This window comes from Hypanus sabinus, chromosome 3, assembly GCF_030144855.1.
Source record: "Hypanus sabinus isolate sHypSab1 chromosome 3, sHypSab1.hap1, whole genome shotgun sequence".
Taxonomy (NCBI): domain Eukaryota; kingdom Metazoa; phylum Chordata; class Chondrichthyes; order Myliobatiformes; family Dasyatidae; genus Hypanus; species Hypanus sabinus.
The window spans coordinates 46649487-46667743 of NC_082708.1; the positions used below are offsets into that span (position 1 = coordinate 46649487).

General features: G+C 46.5%; 2 protein-coding genes across 3 annotated transcripts in view; one reads left to right on the forward strand and one right to left on the reverse strand.

Moving 5' to 3' along the window:
* The window catches only part of ift88 (intraflagellar transport 88 homolog), a 187257-nt gene that overhangs the window by 121164 nt on the left and 47836 nt on the right, over nt 1-18257 (reverse strand). The window lies entirely within an intron of this gene.
* Nucleotides 1-18257, forward strand: part of cryl1 (crystallin, lambda 1) — an 88234-nt gene that overhangs the window by 38507 nt on the left and 31470 nt on the right. Inside the window, exon 4 of one of the 2 annotated variants that reach the window (XM_059964222.1) lies at nt 2448-2609. The exons of the other annotated variant lie outside the window; for it this stretch is intronic. Within the exon in view, the coding sequence (XP_059820205.1) occupies nt 2448-2609 (162 nt within the window). The remainder of the gene's footprint in view (nt 1-2447; nt 2610-18257) is intronic. 2 annotated transcript variants of the gene reach the window in all.

Sequence of the window (18257 nt, forward strand, 5' to 3'; positions counted from 1 at the left end):
GAAGCAGTCCCAACACTGACCTTTGTGGAGCACCACTAGTTGCTGGCAGTCAATCAGAAAAAGTTCCCTTTGTTCCCACTCTGCTTCCTGCCAATCAGCCAATGCTCTATCCATGCTAGACTCTTGCCTGTAATACCATCTACAGTACTTCTGTAGGTGGACAATAAATATTCTTTTCCCTCTTTTCCGCACCCCCCACCACCTAAGAGATAGGAGATTGAGAACACTTACCATGGAGCTCAAGAACAGCTTCTATTCTGCTGTTCAGACTATCGCATTATCCTCTATTAGGATGAGATGGACTCGCGACCTCACACTCCACCTTGTTATAGCCTTGCACGTTATTATCTGCCTGCACTGCACTTTCTCTGTAACTATAACATTTTTTTTCTGCATTGTTTTCCCTTGTGCAACATTAGTGACTTTCATACAAAGTGATCTGTATGAATGGCATGCAAATCGGTTTCTCACTCTACCTTGATATATGTGACAATTATAATCCGTTGAATATTTTAAAATGTATTGCTGTCCTCTGTAGTAATCAGTTCTTAATGCAAGGACTGATTGCATTAAGAACTGCAAGGTGACGTTACAGATTGGGATGAGAGCATTGTTGCTTTCTGGAAATCTGTGCCGTTCTTCTATGTCGTTTCATATATCAATTGATTATAAATGAAATGTTGACAGGCATTTGTGGCTGCTGCTCCTGATTCACAAATAACATGACCGTGGCTGGAACTACTAAAGTATGCTCATTGTTCCTGAGAGAGAGAGAGAGAGAGAGAGAGAGAGAGAGATGGTGTATTTATTTTCTCAGGGTTAACAGTAATGCATCTCTTATAGATGGGGATTTATGGTTTAAGATGTAAAATTAAATATCAGCACTGACAAAAATGTGTTCTTATGATATAACTAGTGAAGCATAGCTGTTTCCTGTGTTCCGTCACAGTTATACAAGAGGTAGTTCTTGGCCTTTTAGACCCAAGGAGTTGCATAGAGACATAGAAAACATACAGTCTAATACAGGCCCTTTGGCCCACAAAGCTGTGCCAAACGTGTCCCTACCTTTGAACTACCTAGGCTTTACCTATAGTCTATTTTCCTAAGCTCCATGTAGCCATCCAGGAGTCTCTTAAAAGACCCTATCATTTCCGCCTCCTCCACCGCCACTGGCAGCCCATTCCACACACTCACCACTCTCTGTGTTTAAAAAAAAACTTACCTCTGACATCTCCTCTGTACCTACTTCCAAGCACATTAAAGCTATGCCCTCTCGTGCTAGCCATTTCAACCCTGGGAAGAACCTCTTGACTATCCATACGATCAATGCCTCTCATTATCTTGTACACTTCTATCAGATCACCTCCGTTGCTCCAAGAAGAAAAGGCCAAGTTCACTCAACCTATTCTCTATAAGGCATGCTCCCCAATTCAGTCAACATTCTTGTAAATCTCTGCTGCACCCTTTCTATGGTTTCCACGTCCTTCCTGTAGTGAGGCAACCAGAATTGAGCACAGTACTCCAATTGGGGTCTGACCAGGGCGCTATATAGCTGCAACATTAGCTCTCAGCTCTTAAACTCAATCCCACAATTGATGAAGGCCAATGCACCGTATACTGCCTTAACCAGAGTCAACCTGCATAGCAGCTCTGAGAGTCCTATGGACTTGGACCCCAAGATCCCTCTGAATCCTGCACACTGCCAAGAGTCTTACCATTAATACTATATCCTGCCGTCATATTTGACCTACCAAAATGAACCACCTCACACTTATCTGGGTTAAATTCCATCTCCCACTTTTCAGCCCAATTTTGCATCCTATCAATGTCCCGTTGTAACCTCTGTCAGCCCTCTATACTATCCACAACACCCCCAACCATTGTGTCATCAGTAAACTTACTAACCCATCTCTCCACTTCCTCATCCAGGTCATTTATAAAAATCGCAAAGAGTAGGGATCCTAGGACAGATCCCTGAGGCACTCCACTGGTCACCAACCTCCATGCAGAATATGACCCATCTACAACCACTCTTTGCCTTCTGTGGGCAAGCCAATTTTGAATCCACAAAGCAATGTCCCCTTGGATCCCGTGCCTCTTTACTTTCTCAGTAAGCCTTGCACGGGATAGCTTATCAAATGCCTTGCTAAAATACATATACACTACAACGGCAGCTCTACCATCAATGTGTTTAGTTGGGCAAGACCTTCCACAAACTATATTCTTTCCTTGGAACTTACTATCAGGCATGTGATAAAACTTTTTTAATTAGTGAATTAATGTCTTGATTCCTTTTATTCCCTAGAAAGGAAGTTCTTTACATGGGCACAGATTCCAGTTTGCTGTTAATGCTTTTAGTTGTTAAATGTTTGAGGCTTTCTTTGTAAGCATTCTTCTAGTAAACACGTTTGTCATGCAAGATGATCATGTTTTGTATTTTTATGCAGGAATGTGTTCCTGAAAACTTGGAACTAAAGAGGAAGGTTTTTCAAGAGTTGGATGATCTTATGAATGATGATGTGATTCTCAGCAGTTCGACCTCTTGTCTTTTACCTTCAAAGCTATTCACAGGTCTCAAGCACGTTAAACAGTGCATTGTCTCTCATCCTGTAAGTACTAATGTAATGAACACTGGTGATACTTAAATTTGAAACCTGCTGTCCAAGTAGTAACTTGATTCAAATTGACTGATTATCTACAGTGCATAATTACCGGACATTCATTTGTCTTGTATATAATTGGATGCAAAGTTACAATATAGAAGCGTCTACCGCAAAACAAACTTATTTGAAAATCTTCGTGTTAATGCTATTGATGCAAAACTACAAATGAAAAATCTTTCCCATTATAAAATAAAGGAGGTGAATCAACAAGTTCATAAAAATGAGCAGAAAGCCACAAGACAAAAGATATTAGATTTTCAGATAAGCAACATTGGCTCATGATCATCAAAAACGAAGAGTTTTGTTCTGTTGTGCAAGTATCATTCAGCAATATTCATATGTTGTCATCCTTCAAACAAGGGGTTTTCCCTTCCTCCATCACTGGTGCTGTACTCACCCGCATTTCTTCCATTTCCTGAACACCTGCACTCACTCCATCTTCTCACTGCCTTAACAGGGATAGAGTTCCTCTTGACCTTACATACCGCCCCAGAAACCTCTACATCCAACAAATCATTCTCCACAACTTCCGCCATCCCCAGTGATCCTATCGCCATACCCCCACCCCCCCCCCACACTCAGCTTTCTTCAGGGATCATTCCCTCCATGATTCCCTCGTCATTCTCCACTATTCTCCCTCCTGGCACTTAACTCTGCAAGCGGCCAATATGCTACACCTGCCCGTTCACATTCTTTCTCACCTCCATTCAGGTCCCCAAATAGTCCTTCCAAGTAAGGTAACACTTTACCTGTGAATCTGCTGGGGTCGTCTGCTGTGTTTGGTGCTCCAGATGTGGCCCCCTCTACTTTGGGGAGATCCATCATAAATTGGGGGACCACTTCTTTGAGCAGCACCACACCATCCGTCAAAAGCGGAACTTCCTGGTGGCCAAACATTCCAATTCTGATTCCCATTCCGTGTTGGTCTTTGGTCTCTTTGAGTGAGGCCACCCTCAAGTTGGAGGAGCAACACCTTATATTCTGTCTTGGTAGCCTCCAATCTGATGGCATGAATATCGATTTCTCCTTCTGGTTTAAAGAACATTCTTTCCCCCCTCCCCCCTTCTATTCCCCACTCTGCCTATCGCCTTCTCCTCGGTCACCTCCTCCCCTTTCTCCAATGGTCCTCTCCTATCAGATTCCTTCCTCTCCACCTCTTTACATTTCTTCACCTGGCTTCACTTATCACATTCTAGCTATCCTCCTTCCTCCACCCCCCACCTTTTTATTCTGGCATCTTCTCCTTCTTTTCCAGTGCCAATGAAGGGTCTCAGCATGAAATGTGGACTGTTTATTGATTTCCATAGTTGTTGCCTAACTTACTGAGTTCCTCCAGCATTTTCTGTGTTGTTGATTTGGATTTCCAGCATCTGCAAAATGTCTCCTGTTTAAGATTCACATACAAAGCATGCTAGATGATACAATGAAACTTCCAAAACTGTTTTTGTCCCAGTACACTTAATCCTTGCTGTTGTTATTATCACTCTCCAAGTTAATATTTGAACAGAAAATGCTCTACTTTATCAACATTTGATTTACACTGGTAAACTAGTGACAAAGAAAACCTTTATGTCTGATGTTCCAAAAATTCCAAATTTCAACTGACATGATTGCTGCTGAATCGAAAAATTTTATAATCTGTAATGGTGCAGATGAGATAAAGCAGTCTGTTACAACTTTGAGGTCTGGAACAATCAGAAGGGCACTAAATCTTGATGTATTGTGAAGTTAGTGTCTTGTATGGGCAGAAGAGTTCATAAATTTCTCAAGTGCAAAAAATATTAGTTGCATGCAATAATCTCAGAGGAATTATTGTGTGCCAATGTTAGTTCATGACTAATACTGAAGGCGATTTGTTTTGGTATTCAATAAACTGATGAATTGCTAGTGAAGAATGTTTGTTCGGAGAAGCTGAGGTAAGACTTTGGGACAAAGGAGTAAACTGGCCAGTTATGTGCAGCAACTCTCCTCCATTTTGTGCTGTAGTTAGCTGCTGTATTTTTTCCTTCACTCTTGAGGTCCCCTAATCCAGGAACTGTTGACTCCTCGTGATTCTCCATCTGCAGTGTCTCTGGCTGACAAGCTTGCACATGATGTGGTAGACCATTTTGGGGAAAAGTTGCAGGAATGTCTCCACCTTTGTTGGAGAAGCACAGAAGTGCTTTTGATTATGTATTCTAATATGACCTGGCTTCCAGAGGGGCAATGGTGAACTATTTATGAAGGAGTAATCGTATCCAACAGCAGCCGTACTTTGACATTCTTTGGAAGGGAAAAGTACTGGGGAATGAGTGCTGCTGGATGCAAATTATTAATTGCCTGAGAAAATTGCAAAATCTTGCACTCATTTACTTTGGTGATCAGCAACCAAGATGTACTAAGTAGCAAGGTTTCCTGTTTACATTGGGTTACAGCTGGTCATCTTGTAGCTACAGGTTTCCTGTTTATAGTGTAGGAGGAAATCTGCAGATGTTGGAAATCCAAAGCAACACACGCAAAATGCTAGAGGAACTCAGCAGGCCAGGCAGCATCTACAGAAAAGAGTTAAGTCCTGAAACATCAACTGTTCACTCTTTTCCATTGATACTGACCTGCTGAGTTCCTTCAGCATTTCATGTGTGTTGCCAGATATTGCCACTGCCATCAGTAGGGCACAGCAGTGGGTTTGATGGAATTGTACTGGTGCTTGAGTTATTAGTCACCTTTGCTCTGATCGTATCCCCTTTGCCACACCATTGTCTCCATCTAAAGTGTTGAGATAGATCTGGGGGGGAGGGGAAAGCAGAGTATCTCAAGAAAAAATACTGCAAATGTTTTCTAGGTAATCTGAAAGTAGAATAGCAGGTGTGTCCACGCAGAGACTAATTCCGCCTCTATTGTCATGCAACTCCTACTGTGCTCACTAACTGCCACAATCATAGGCAGGTTTTTCAGCTCCATTGTTGACTGCTCCAAACACTAAGAGCCCACTTAAACTCAAGTGCTGTTGATATTCATTCTTGGTATTAACATCTTTCTGGTATTTGGGGACTGGCTAACATTTTAGCAATCTTGTAAATCGGCATCTGCAGATTTTCTCCTGTTTTTGAGAAGTGCCTGTTTGCCTTTCTGGAAGTTCTTGCTCTGACCATCCAGTTAGTGTCTTTCCAGGTTTTAAAAATCCCCTGAAAATTTTGTTTTCTTCTTGCTAATTGTTTTACAAAGCTTCTGTTTTGCATCTCATCCCCCCACCCCAAAAAAGCAGATTTTCCTTGTTCTTTCTATCAAAGCTTTTCATGACCCACTACACCTTCCTTTAACCTTGATGTCAGTTCCTTCTCCTGGGATGCCTATTTGTTTCTCATATCTATTCATCCTGTTTCTGTTTACACCTCTGTTTCCCAAAGTGTCGGTCAAAAGCAGCCATGTGTTTTTCTTCAATGAATATCTATAGCTCTATTTGTTCCACATGGACTCTAGTTGAAGCTTTCCTTTTCTTAATGCCCCCCCTTACCCCCTCACTGTTGATTGAACTCATTTACATGTTCCACCCCAGTGTTTCATTCCTTCCTTCCACAGTACAGGCCCTTCGGCCCACAATATTAGCAAGGACAGGTAAGATTGACCTGCTCCAAGATCAGTCTAGCCCGGGGGTCGGCAACCTGCGGCTCCCGAGCCATTTGTGGCTCTTTCACCTCTGTGCTGCGGCTCCCTGTGGCTTTGGGAAATAATTGGTCAGTATTTAATTAAAATGTATTTTATGTTAGTTTGTTAGCTTTTGAAATGTAATTCTAAATTTGAAGATTATGGTGATCTTGTACAATGTAAGTGTGGCGACACATTTTCTGACACATCCGAAACGGCTCTCAATTAGCCAGCATTCCGGCTAAGGGAGATTGCCTACGGGGGTTTGTGAGTACGTGTCTTTTGCAGCATCTGCGTCCATGGGGGCTGGGTTGAGGGAGGCTTAGAAGCAAGGCTGTTTAGTTCGAATAAAGTTATTCGACTGCAGTTTACTGACTGCCTGAACACACCGCTGCAACGTGTTTTTATCGCTATTAATATACGTCACCACTGCCAATACCTGACACCCGCCAGTGCGCGATTTCTTTAATTTTTCGACCCAAGGTAAGCCAACTATGGAGAATTCTAAAAAAAGAAAAGTGACTGAAGAAAACAGAACGTTTAATGATACGTGGACAGATTCATTTGCTTTCACTGTTGACGAGACTGGTTTACCGGTATGCTTAATATGCAATGAGAAACTAGCAAACAACAAAAAGTCAAATGTCGCAAGGCATTTCCAGAGTAAACACGCAGCCTTTGCTCAAAAATATCCGGATGGAGATGAGAGAAAAAAAGCCGTTTCGGAACTGATGCGGAAGGTTGATCTGAGCAAAAATCATTTCCAGAAATGGATGAAGTCAGGAAAATCAACGACATACGCCAGTTATATTGCCGCTCAGGAAATAGTCAGGCACGGGAAGCAGTTTACAGATGGTGAATATATAAAAGAATCTTTCATTAAGATTTCAGAACATCTATTCACGGACTTTAAAAACAAGAGTGAAATTGTGCAGAAAATCAGGGATATGCCCCTCTCTGCAAAGACTGTCAAAGACAGAACCATAAAAATGGCAGAAGACATCACAAGACAGCAAATTAAAGACATCAATTCAGCTGTGGCCTACTCGATTGCCTGTGACGAGTCTAAAGACAAAGGCGATATTGAACAAATAGCGTTGTTCTGCCGGTATGTAAACTCTGCCGGGCCACAGGAAGAACTGATTGAGTTGATACCTCTAAAAGACCAAACACGGGGGGAGGACATCTGTGAGGCTGTCTTGAATTGTTTAAGAGCCAAAGGAATAAAAACCACCCATCTGGTGTCAGTAGCTACTGATGGGGCTCCGAATATGACGGGAACGCACAAGGGATTTGTGGCTTTACTGCAGAAGTCGCTGGACAGAAAGCTGCTGACTTTTCACTGCATCTTGCACCAAGAGGCACTGTGCGCTCAAACATTTCCTCCAGAATGCACAGAAGTAATGGATGTTGTCATTCAGATTGTCAATAAAATAATGGCAAAAAGTTTAAATCACCGTCAATTCCGTTTGTTACTGGACGAGATGGAAAGCGCATATTCTGATCTCCTGCTGCACAACAAAGTCCGGTGGCTGTCCAAAGGGGAGGTGCTGAAACGCTTTGTCGCGTGTCTGGAAGAAGTGAAAACTTTCCTGGGCAGCAAAGGGCTCAACTTTCCTGAGCTGGAACAGCCAGGGTGGCTGGAAAAGCTACACTTCATGGTAGACATGACAGCGCACCTGAACACGCTGAACACAGCTCTTCAGGGGAAAGGACGCACAGCCCTGCACATGTTGGAGGATGTCTTGGCATTCGAGCGCAAGTTGACAGTGCTTGCCAGAGATTTACAGAAAGGCACTTTGTCTCACTTCCCCAATTTGAGAGAGTTCAAACAAGGTCACGACATGATAATTTCGGAGTATTTACATTCTGCAATCATCGCAATGCAAACATCGTTTGGGAAACGCTTCTGTGAGTTCAGAGAGGAAAAAAACACATTATCCTTCCCGGTCACTCCCTTAAGCATCGATCCTTCCCTACTGAATACGACTGCATTGGCAGGTGTGAGTCAACCTGATCTTGAGATGGAACTGGCCGACATAGCCGACAAAGACATATGGGTGTCCAAGTTTAGACGCTTGACAGCAGACCTTGAAGATGTTGCCCGTCAGAAGGCCATTCTTGCTCAGAATCACAAATGGAGTGATATTGAAAACCTTCCAAATCCGGACCAACTTGTGTTTGAAACATGGAATGCTGTGCCCGACATTTATGTAAACATGAAAAAGTATGCGCTTGGAGTCCTGTCGATCTTTGGATCCACATATGTATGTGAGCAGGTGTTCTCCAACATGAACTTTATTAAAAACAAACATCGCGCACGCCTCACAGATGACAGCTTGCGATCCTGTGTAAAGATGAAGGTGACGTCATACAGCCCTGATGTGCAGACGCTGTGCGCTGAGGTCCAGGAGCAGAAATCCCATTAACCAAGTATGATAAATATTTTAATTGCCTATTATTTTATGTATATTCATATTTTTTCATTGTTCAGTGAAATAGTCCTTTTATTTTTCAGGCTGACAGCTGGCTGATGTTATTTTTGGTTTGCTGCTGGCGGAAAATTTAAGTTCGGCGTTTTTCATAAATACAAGAAGGACTCAAATAGACATTGAGTATTTTACTTAAAAGTAACTTTCAACCCAACGTCTTTTTTTCGGAGTTCAAAATGTTTTTGTTGCATGCAGAAATGTAATTTCGTTTTCTCTGCAGGAGTTCATCAATTTCATAAATGCAACACATTATAGTTTGTTTATACATAGCATAAAGGCAAAAAAAACGTTGTATGCAGTGTTATTTCATTTTAAATGTCAAACGGGTTTTGCGGCTCCCAGTGTTTTCTTTTCTGTGGGAAACGGGTCCAAGTGGCTCTTTCAGTGGTAAAGGTTGCTGACCCCTGGTCTAGCCCTTCCCTCCAAATAGCCCACCAATTCTTCATCCATTTGGCTTATCTAAGAGTCTCTTAAATGTCCCTAATTTATCTGCTCTACCACCATCCCTGGCAGCGTGTTGCACACACCCACCACTCTTCTTTTAAAAAAAACTTGCCTCTGATATACCCCCCCCCCCCCCAATATACTCCTCCAATCACTTTAAAATTATGCCCAATTGTTAGCCAGTTCTGCTCTGAGGAAAAACTCTCCAGCTGGCCAGTCAATCTAAGTCTCTTCTCATCTTGTACATCTCTATCGAGTCACACCTCATCCTCCTTCACTCCAAAGGGAAGCCCCAGCTCGCTCAACTTATCTTCATAAGACACGCACTCCAGTCCAGACCGCATCCTGGTAAATAGATCATTCCATTTCTGTCAGCATCAGTATGCTGTCACCATTAACATCATCCCCTCTTTTAGAATTCAAAAGATCTTCTCGCTTTGACACTTCTCTGCACCTTCCATGAAACAGCTGGAAGTGCAAAACACGTTCTTGCTTCTTTCCCAGCTAGCACCCCTTTTGATTAAGGATTTCTAAGTGAAGCACCAGTTTCGTGAATTGCACTGTTTTCGTAATCTGATCACCTCTACAATAAAGAACTTGCAGTAAACACAGATTAGCTGACTGCTTGGCAGAACATGTCTGTATGAGTTTCGAACTTTCTCTCCCCCTATATTCCATACCACTTCCACCTGATCTGCCTTTGGATGTTTGCAATATTCCAATGAAGCCTAACTCAAGCAGAAGGAACTGCATCTAACCTTCTCTCTAGATAGGTATGTTCTAGTGATTTGGTTTAAGATTTAATAATTTCATAAAATTGGCATCTCAAGTTTGGAACTGACCAGTTTTGATGAAAGGTTACTTGCTACCTGGCTGCCATTTTGGGCAGCAATGAATGAACTCTGCTGCTGGCAGTGTTCAGGTTTTCACTATTGTCAGTTTCGCACGTTCCGGTTGGATACTCAGCAATATCATTGCAGTCAAATGTAAGATACTTCATTGCTGAATCCCAGTTGGTGTTGTTAGCCATGAGCTGATCCCCCGAACCTGGAGGACTGGTGGATCACCTTTGTCCATCCTCTACCCTTTGACCTGTTCGGCACTGGGAACCATACCAAGAGCAAAAGCATAACGCCCTGACTCCAGCCAACATAGGTCACATTTTTTTTCTGCTTCATAACTTCATAATTTCTGGTGTTTCTTCATGATAAATGATTCATAAATGTTTCCCACTTTGCTGAGAGTATACAGGAAAAACAATATAAAAGGTTTTACAACATAAAACCCATGTTTTATACAGCACACAACCTACAGCACACAAGCCTCCAAACCACTGCGAGGTTATGGTGTTCTTGGAGAACAGTGAAAGCTTGTACCATGAATTTAGTTGTTTTTTTTCTGCTTTTGCGGATGCTGCCTGATCTGGGGATTTCCAGCAACTTGTCATATATAACTCCATTCCAATATTCCTGTCTCTTCACCCACAAGTATTTCATAATGCAATGAAAATACACACCAACACACCTTTGCAAAGATAAGGATGGTCCCATTAGAGTCAACTTTTCTGCCTCTTCCAAGGATTACGAGCATACACTACTCATGCATTCTCTCCCCTTTAATTTTACAGTCTCCTTGTCATTCCTCTCTTTGCATATTTTCCTCCTATAAATTAATTGCAAATATGAGTTACAGTGTTTATCAGTGGTGCACTTATCTTTGTCTACCTGAGGTTTGCAACCACTGTTCACTGTTTCCAGATTTTATGTTGTAAAACCTTTTATATTGTTTTTCCTGTATACTCTCAGCAAAGTGGGAAACATTTATGAATCATTTATCATGAAGAAATACCAGAAATTATGAAGTTATGAAGCAGAAAAAAAATGTAAATATTTTAATTCGGTGACCCAGGTTGTATTATCTTTGACGGGAAACTATTCTTCCTCCTTTCCAATATTCATCTTTCTCAAGAAAAGACCCAACACCACCCTCTTCCATCTAGCAGAAATGGTCCTCACCCTCAACAATTTTCTCTTTCGACTCCTCCCACCTTTTTCCAAACTCAAGGTGAAACCATGTCTACCTGCATGTTCCTCAGCTATGCCCAACATTTCATTGGCTACGTACAACAGTCTATGTTCCAAGCCTTTCCTGGTAATGCTCCCAAACTTTTCTTGCACTACACTGATGACTGATTGGTATATTTTCCTTGCTTTCTGCACCCATGAAATTGTGTCAATTTCACCAACTTTGCCTCCAACTTGCACCCTGCCCTTAAATTCACTTGGCCCATTTCTGACACTTCTCTCTTCCTCCTTGATCTCTCTGTCTCAATCTCTGGAGACAAGCTGTCCACCAACATCTTTTACAAACCTTCTGACTCTCATCGCTATCTTGGCTATACCTCTATCCATCCTGTCTCTTGTTTTAAAAAAAATACTATTCCCTTTTCTCTGTTCCTTTGTCTCTGCTGTATCTGTTCCCAGGATGAGGCTTTCCAGGACATCAGAGATGTCCTTCCCCCCTCTCCACCCCCCCCAAGAGTGGGGTTTTCCTTCCTCGACCATTGACGCTGCCTTCGCCCCATACTCCCACCACCTTAACAGTTACAGAGTTCCTCTTGTCCTCACCTACCACCGCATGAGAGTCTGCATCCAACGCCTCATTCTCTGTAACTTATGCCATCTTTAATGGGATCCCACCATCAAACATCTTTACCTTCCCACCCCCCACTCTCCACTTTCCACAGGGATTCCCTTGTCCATTCGCCCCCCCCCCCACTAATCTCCCATCTAGCATATATTCCTGAAAGTGACAGAAGTGCTACACCTGTCCATTCACCTCCTCCATTCAGGACCCCAGACAGTCCTTCCAGCTGAGTCAACACTCCACCTGCAAATTGATTCCTGGGATGGCAGGACTTTCATATGAAGAAAGACTGGATCGACTAGGCTTATACTCACTGGAATTTAGAAGATTGAGGGGGGATCTTATTGAAACGTATAAAATTCTAAAGGGATTGGACAGGCGAGATGCAGGAAGATTGTTTCTGATGTTGGGGAAGTCCAGAACGAGGGGTCGCAGTTTAAGGATAAAGGGGAAGCCTTTTAGGACCAAGATGAGGAAAAACTTATTCACACAGAGAGTGGTGAATCTGTGGAATTATCTGCCACAGGAAACAGTTGAGGCCGGTTCATTGGCTATATTTAAGAGGAAGTTAGATATGGCCCTTGGGGCTAAAGGGATTGGGGGTATGGAGAGAAAGCAGGTACAGGGTTCTGAGTTGGATGATCAGCCATGATCATACTGAATGGCAGTGCAGGCTCGAAGGGCTGAATGGCCTACTCCTGCACCTATTTTCTATATTTCTAAATCTGATTGGGGTCATCTATTGAGTCCGATGCTCCCGATGTGGCCTCCACAGTGGTGAGATCTGACATAAATTGGGGGACAACTTTGTCGAACACGTTCACTCCATCTGCCAAAAGCAGAATTTCCCAGTAGCCAATCATTGTAATTCCTACTTCCTGTTCCCATTCCGACACGTTGATCCGTGGCTGCCTCTTTTGCCATGATGAGGCCACCCTCAGGGTGGAAGGGCAGTATTGTGGCGACCCTTTTCCTGGCGTATCCGAACCGACTCACAATGAGATAGCCTACGGGGGTTTGCGAGCACAGAGCTTTGGAGCCTCTGCGCCACGGGGGGCCGGTTGACAGAGGCTTAAAAGTGAGGCTGAAGTTTTGGAATAAAGTTTTTTCCTTCGACTGCAGTTACCGACTCCGTGTCGTAATTTTAGCGCTGCGTGTAGCACACCGCTACAATTGGTGACCCCGACGGTCCAAACGATTTTTGGACCAGAAATGACCGATGCCGCCTCTGTTCATGCGGTTTCGTTGAAACTGCCGGGTTTCTGGACACAGCGCCCGGACCTTTGGTTCCAGCAAGCCGAAGCCCAATTCCACGTTCGCCAGATCACCTCAGAAGACACCCGCTACTACTACGTGGTGAGCTCCCTCGACCAGGACACAGCGGCCCAGGTCGCGGAGTTCGTACAGTCGCCCCCAACAGACGGCAAGTACACGGAATTCAAAGCTCTGCTCCTCAGGACTTTCGGACTCTAACGGCGCGAGAGGGCTGCCCGTTTACTGCACCTGGACGGCTTGGGCGACAGACCTCCATCGGCTTTAATGAATGAGATGTTGTCTCTGGCCGACGGACACACATGCCTCATGTTTGAGCAGGCATTCCTGGAGCAGCTGCCCGAGGACATACGCCTGCTGCTGTCCGACGCGGATTTCAGTGACCCCCGGAAGGTGGCAGCCCGGGCAGACTTGCTGTGGAACGCCAAAAAGGTGAGCGGGGCTTCCATCGCTCGGATCTCCCAGCCACGCTCCCGGCAGCAAACCAGTCCAGGCCCGGCCGCAGAGCCCGCTAACCCCCGGCCCAATGAACACTGGTGCTTCTACCACCAGCGGTGGGGCGCAGCAGCCCGACGTTGTCGCCCGCCCTGCAAGTTCCCGGGAAACACCAGGGCCAGCCGCCGCTGATGGCTACGGCGGCTGGCCATCGGGATAGCCTCCTGTATGTGTGGGATAGAAGGTCGGGACGCCGGTTTTTGGTCGATACTGGGGCTGAGATCAGCGTTTTACCTCCGACGAGTTACGACACCCGCAGCAGGGCACCAGGTCCCCCCCTGAGGGCCGTAAACGGCAGCACCGTAAGGACCTATGGCACCCGTCAGGTGCAGCTACAGTTCGGCTCTAGCCAGTTCACGTGGGACTTCACACTGGCCGCCGTAGCCCAACCGCTTCTGGGTGCGGATTTTTTGCGGGCTCACAGCCTACTGGTCGACCTGCCCAGGAAGAGACTGGTACACGCCGAGACCTTTCAGACGTTCTCCCTGGGTGCAGCCCAGTTGCCAGCCCCTCACCTCGGCTCCATCACGCTGTCCGACAACGACTTCACCAGGGTCCTGGCGGAGTTCCCATCGGTTCTGGCACCGCAGTTCACAGCGGCCATGCCCAGGCACGGCGTACAGCACCACATCCCGACCCAGGGACCACCCCTCCATGCCCGTGCTCGGCGGCTTCCCCCGGACAAGCTCCGACTGGCGAAGGAGGAGTTCCAGAGGATGGAGGAACTGGGGATCATCCGGCGGTCCGACAGCCCATGAGCCTCCCCCCTGCACATGGTGCCCAAAGCGACGGGGGGCTGGAGACCGTGCGGCGACTACCGCAGGCTGAACGAGGCTACCACACCGGACCGCTACCCTGTGCCGCACATTCAGGACTTTGCAGCAAACCTGCACGGCGCACGGATCTTCTCCAAGGTAGATCTCGTCCAGGGATACCATCAAATCCCGATGCATCCTGACGACGTCCCCAAAATGGCTCTCATCATCCCTTTCGGCCTTTTTGAGTTCCTCCGCATGCCGTTCGGCCTGAAGAATGCCACACAGACGTTCCAGCGGTTAATGGACGCAGTGGGACGGGACCTGGACTTCGCGTTCATCTATTTGGATGACATCCTCATAGCCAGCAGCAGTCGTCAGGAGCATCTGTCCCACCTCCATCAACTCTGCGCCCGACTGAGTGAGTACGGTCTTACAATCAACCCCGCCAAATGCCAGTTCGGACTCGATACCATTGACTTCCTGGGCCACAGGATTACTAAAGACGGGGCGACCCCTCTGCCCGCTAAGGTAGATGCGGTCCGCCACTTCCCCCGACCCACCACGATCAAAGGCCTTCAGGAATTCGTAGGTATGGTCAATTTCTACCGCCGCTTCCTCCCTTCAGCTGCCCGGATCATGCGCCCCCTGTTCGCCCTGATGTCGGGTCCGAGCAAGGACATTACCTGGGACGAGGAGTCCGCCGCCGCTTTCGTTCAAATGAAGGAAGCTTTGGCGAACGTCGCAATGCTAGTACATCCCAGAATGGACACCCCTACCGCCCTCACAGTGGACGCATCAAACACGGCAGTCGGTGGGGTGCTGGAGCAGCTCATCGCAGGTCGCTGGCAACCCCTGGCGTTTTTCAGCAAACACCTGCGGCCACCCGAGCTTAAGTACAGTGCTCTCGACCGGGAACTGTTGGCGCTCTACCTGGCAATCCGGCATTTCAGGTACTTCCTAGAAGGTCGGCCCTTCACCGCGTTCACGGACCACAAACCGCTTACCTTTGCGTTTACGAAAGCGTCCGACCCCTGGTCGTCCCGCCAGCAACGCCACCTGTCCTACATCTCTGAATACACGACGGATGTCCGGCACGTCTCGGGTAAGGACAATGTCGTGGCGGATGCGCTCTCTCGCCCTACCGTTCATGCCCTTTCCCAAGGGGAAGACTTTGAGGCGCTGGCACAGGCGCAGCAGGCGGATGAGTTTCCGAGTTACAGAACCGTAGTCTCCGGTTTGCAGCTCCAGGACCTCCCCGTGGGCCCAGGTGAGAGGACCCTACTCTGTGACGTCGCCACCGGCCAGCCCCGTCCCGTCGTCCCGGCACCTTGGCGGCAATGTGTTTTCGACTCCATTCATAACTTGGCGCATCCCTCCATCCGGACAACTGTCCGGATGGTTTCCAGCAGGTTCGTTTGGCACAGACTCCGCAAACAGGTCAGTGAATGGGCCAAAACGTGCATGCACTGCCAGACGGCCAAGGTGCAGCGGCACACCAAAGCCCCACCGCAGCAGTTCCATCCCGCCCACCGGCGTTTCGACCACATTCATGTGGATATCGTGGGCCCCCTGCCAGTGTCGCGTTACCTCCTGACTATCGTGGACCGGTTCACAAGATGGCCAGAGGCGGTCCCGCTCACCGACACCACCTCCGAATCTTGCGCCCGAGCCCTGATCGCCACCTGGATATCTCGCTTTGGTGTACCAGCCCACATTACCTCCGACAGAGGCACCCAGTTCACCTCCAGCCTGTGGTCAGCTATGGCCAGCCTTTTGGGGACTCAGCTGCACCACACAACTGCCTACCACCCACAGTCGAACGGGCTAGTGGAGCGTTTCCACCGTCACCTGAAGTCGGCCCTCATGGCCCGCCTGCGAGGAGCCAACTGGGCGGACGAGCTTCCCTGGGTCCTACTCGGCATTCGCACAGCGCCCAAGGACGACCTGCACGCCTCGTCGGCCGAGTTGGTATACGGCGCGCCCCTGGTCGTCCCCGGGGAGTTCCTACCAGCCCCAAGGGGGCAAGAGGAAGAACCCACAGCAGTCCTGGGCAGACTACGCGAGAAGCTCGGTAACCTGGCCCCCATACCCACTTCACAGCACAGGCGGCACCCGACCTGCGTACCCAAAGACCTACAGAACTGTAAGTTTGTGTTTGTACGAAGGGGCGGGCATCGGCCATACGAGGGGCCGTTTATGGTGCTCCGGAACAACGGGTCCACGTTCGTGCTGGACGTTGGGGGGAAAGAGGAGGTTTTCACGGTGGACCGCCTCAAACCGGCCCATGTGGACCTGGCGCAACCGGCCGAGTTTCCGGCGCCTCGGCGCAGAGGCCGACCTCCCAAGCAGGTTCTGGCCCTGACTCTGGACATTGGGGGGTGTATCGCCGGTTCTGGGGGGGGGGGTTATGTGGCGACCCTTTTCCTGGCGTATCCGAACCGACTCACAATGAGATAGCCTACGGGGGTTTGCGAGCACAGAGCTTTGGAGCCTCTGCGCCATGGGGGGCCGGTTGACAGAGGCTTAAAAGTGAGGCTGAAGTTTTGGAATAAAGTTTTTTCCTTCGACTGCAGTTACCGACTCCGTGTCGTAATTTTAGCGCTGCGTGTAGCACACCGCTACAGTATCTCATATTCTCCAGCCCTTTATCTTTCCCACCCACCTGGCTTTATCTGTCACCTTCTAACTAGCCCTCCTTCCCCTTACCCCAACTTTTTATTCTGGCATCTTCCCCCCTCCCAGTCCTGATGACAGGTCTCGGTCTGAAACTTTGACTGTTCTATTAATTTCTATGAATGCTGCTTGTCCTGTTGAGTTCCTCCAGCATTTTGTGTGTGTTGCTCCAGATCTCCAGCATTTGCAGAAGCTCTTGTGTTTATGTCTTTCATTTATAACTTTTCCAGTTCTCTTGGAAGATCAATGACTATTAATGTTCTCCACAGGTGCTGCCTGGCAATTTTAATCCATTTATGTGTGACTTCCTCATTATGTATCACAGAGTTCTGTAATATTGATATGTGTCTTTTGCACATGTTTCAGTAGATGCAAGTTTTAAAATGTGAATTTTATAATTTTTAACAAATTTCATAATTTTAATGAATTTCAAATTTTTAGTGGTTTTGAATTCTATAAGGGCAAATTTCTGTTGTCCAAACTGCAATAACTAAAAGGTCACTTGTACCACTACCTTCCTACCTTCTGTTTTTAAGCCCGTTTTCTACTTAACTTTTGGTAGCAATTTACTCTCTCTGCCTTCTCTTTAATTAAAAAATGTTTTGGTGAGTGAGGCAGGTCAGTGAATTGGTGAGTACTGAATCCTTTTCTACTTTTTTTTTTCTAAGGCCATTTTAAAATGTCACAGAGGATAAATAAAAATAAGTCAAGTGCTGGTAAGAAGAAATGTTAATGGGATTGTGTTGAATCAAAATTCTTGACAGACTTGTAATGTTCCATAAAGAAGGAAGCAGAGCAGCTGAAGCGATTGGACGAGGTTACCAGCAGCAAACACAGGAAGGTTGTTGAAGATGGAATTCTTTTCTCAGGAAGTTGAATAATGACAAATTTGGTTTTTACTCTTAAAAACACGAAATGCTGGCAGAACTCAGCAGGCCAGACAGCATCTATTGGAGGAGGTAGTGACGACGTTTCAGGCCGAAACCCTTCATCATGAGGGTGATGAAGGGTTTCGGCCCAAAACGTCGTCACTACTTCCTCCCATAGATGCTGTCCGGCCTGCTGAGTTCTGCCAGCATTTGGTGTTTTTATTTATTTCCAGTATCTGCAGATTCACTCGTGTTGCCTTTGGTTTTTACTCTAATGACTTAAGAAGTATGGCTTGACCAGCTTCACAGAAGCATGACGCA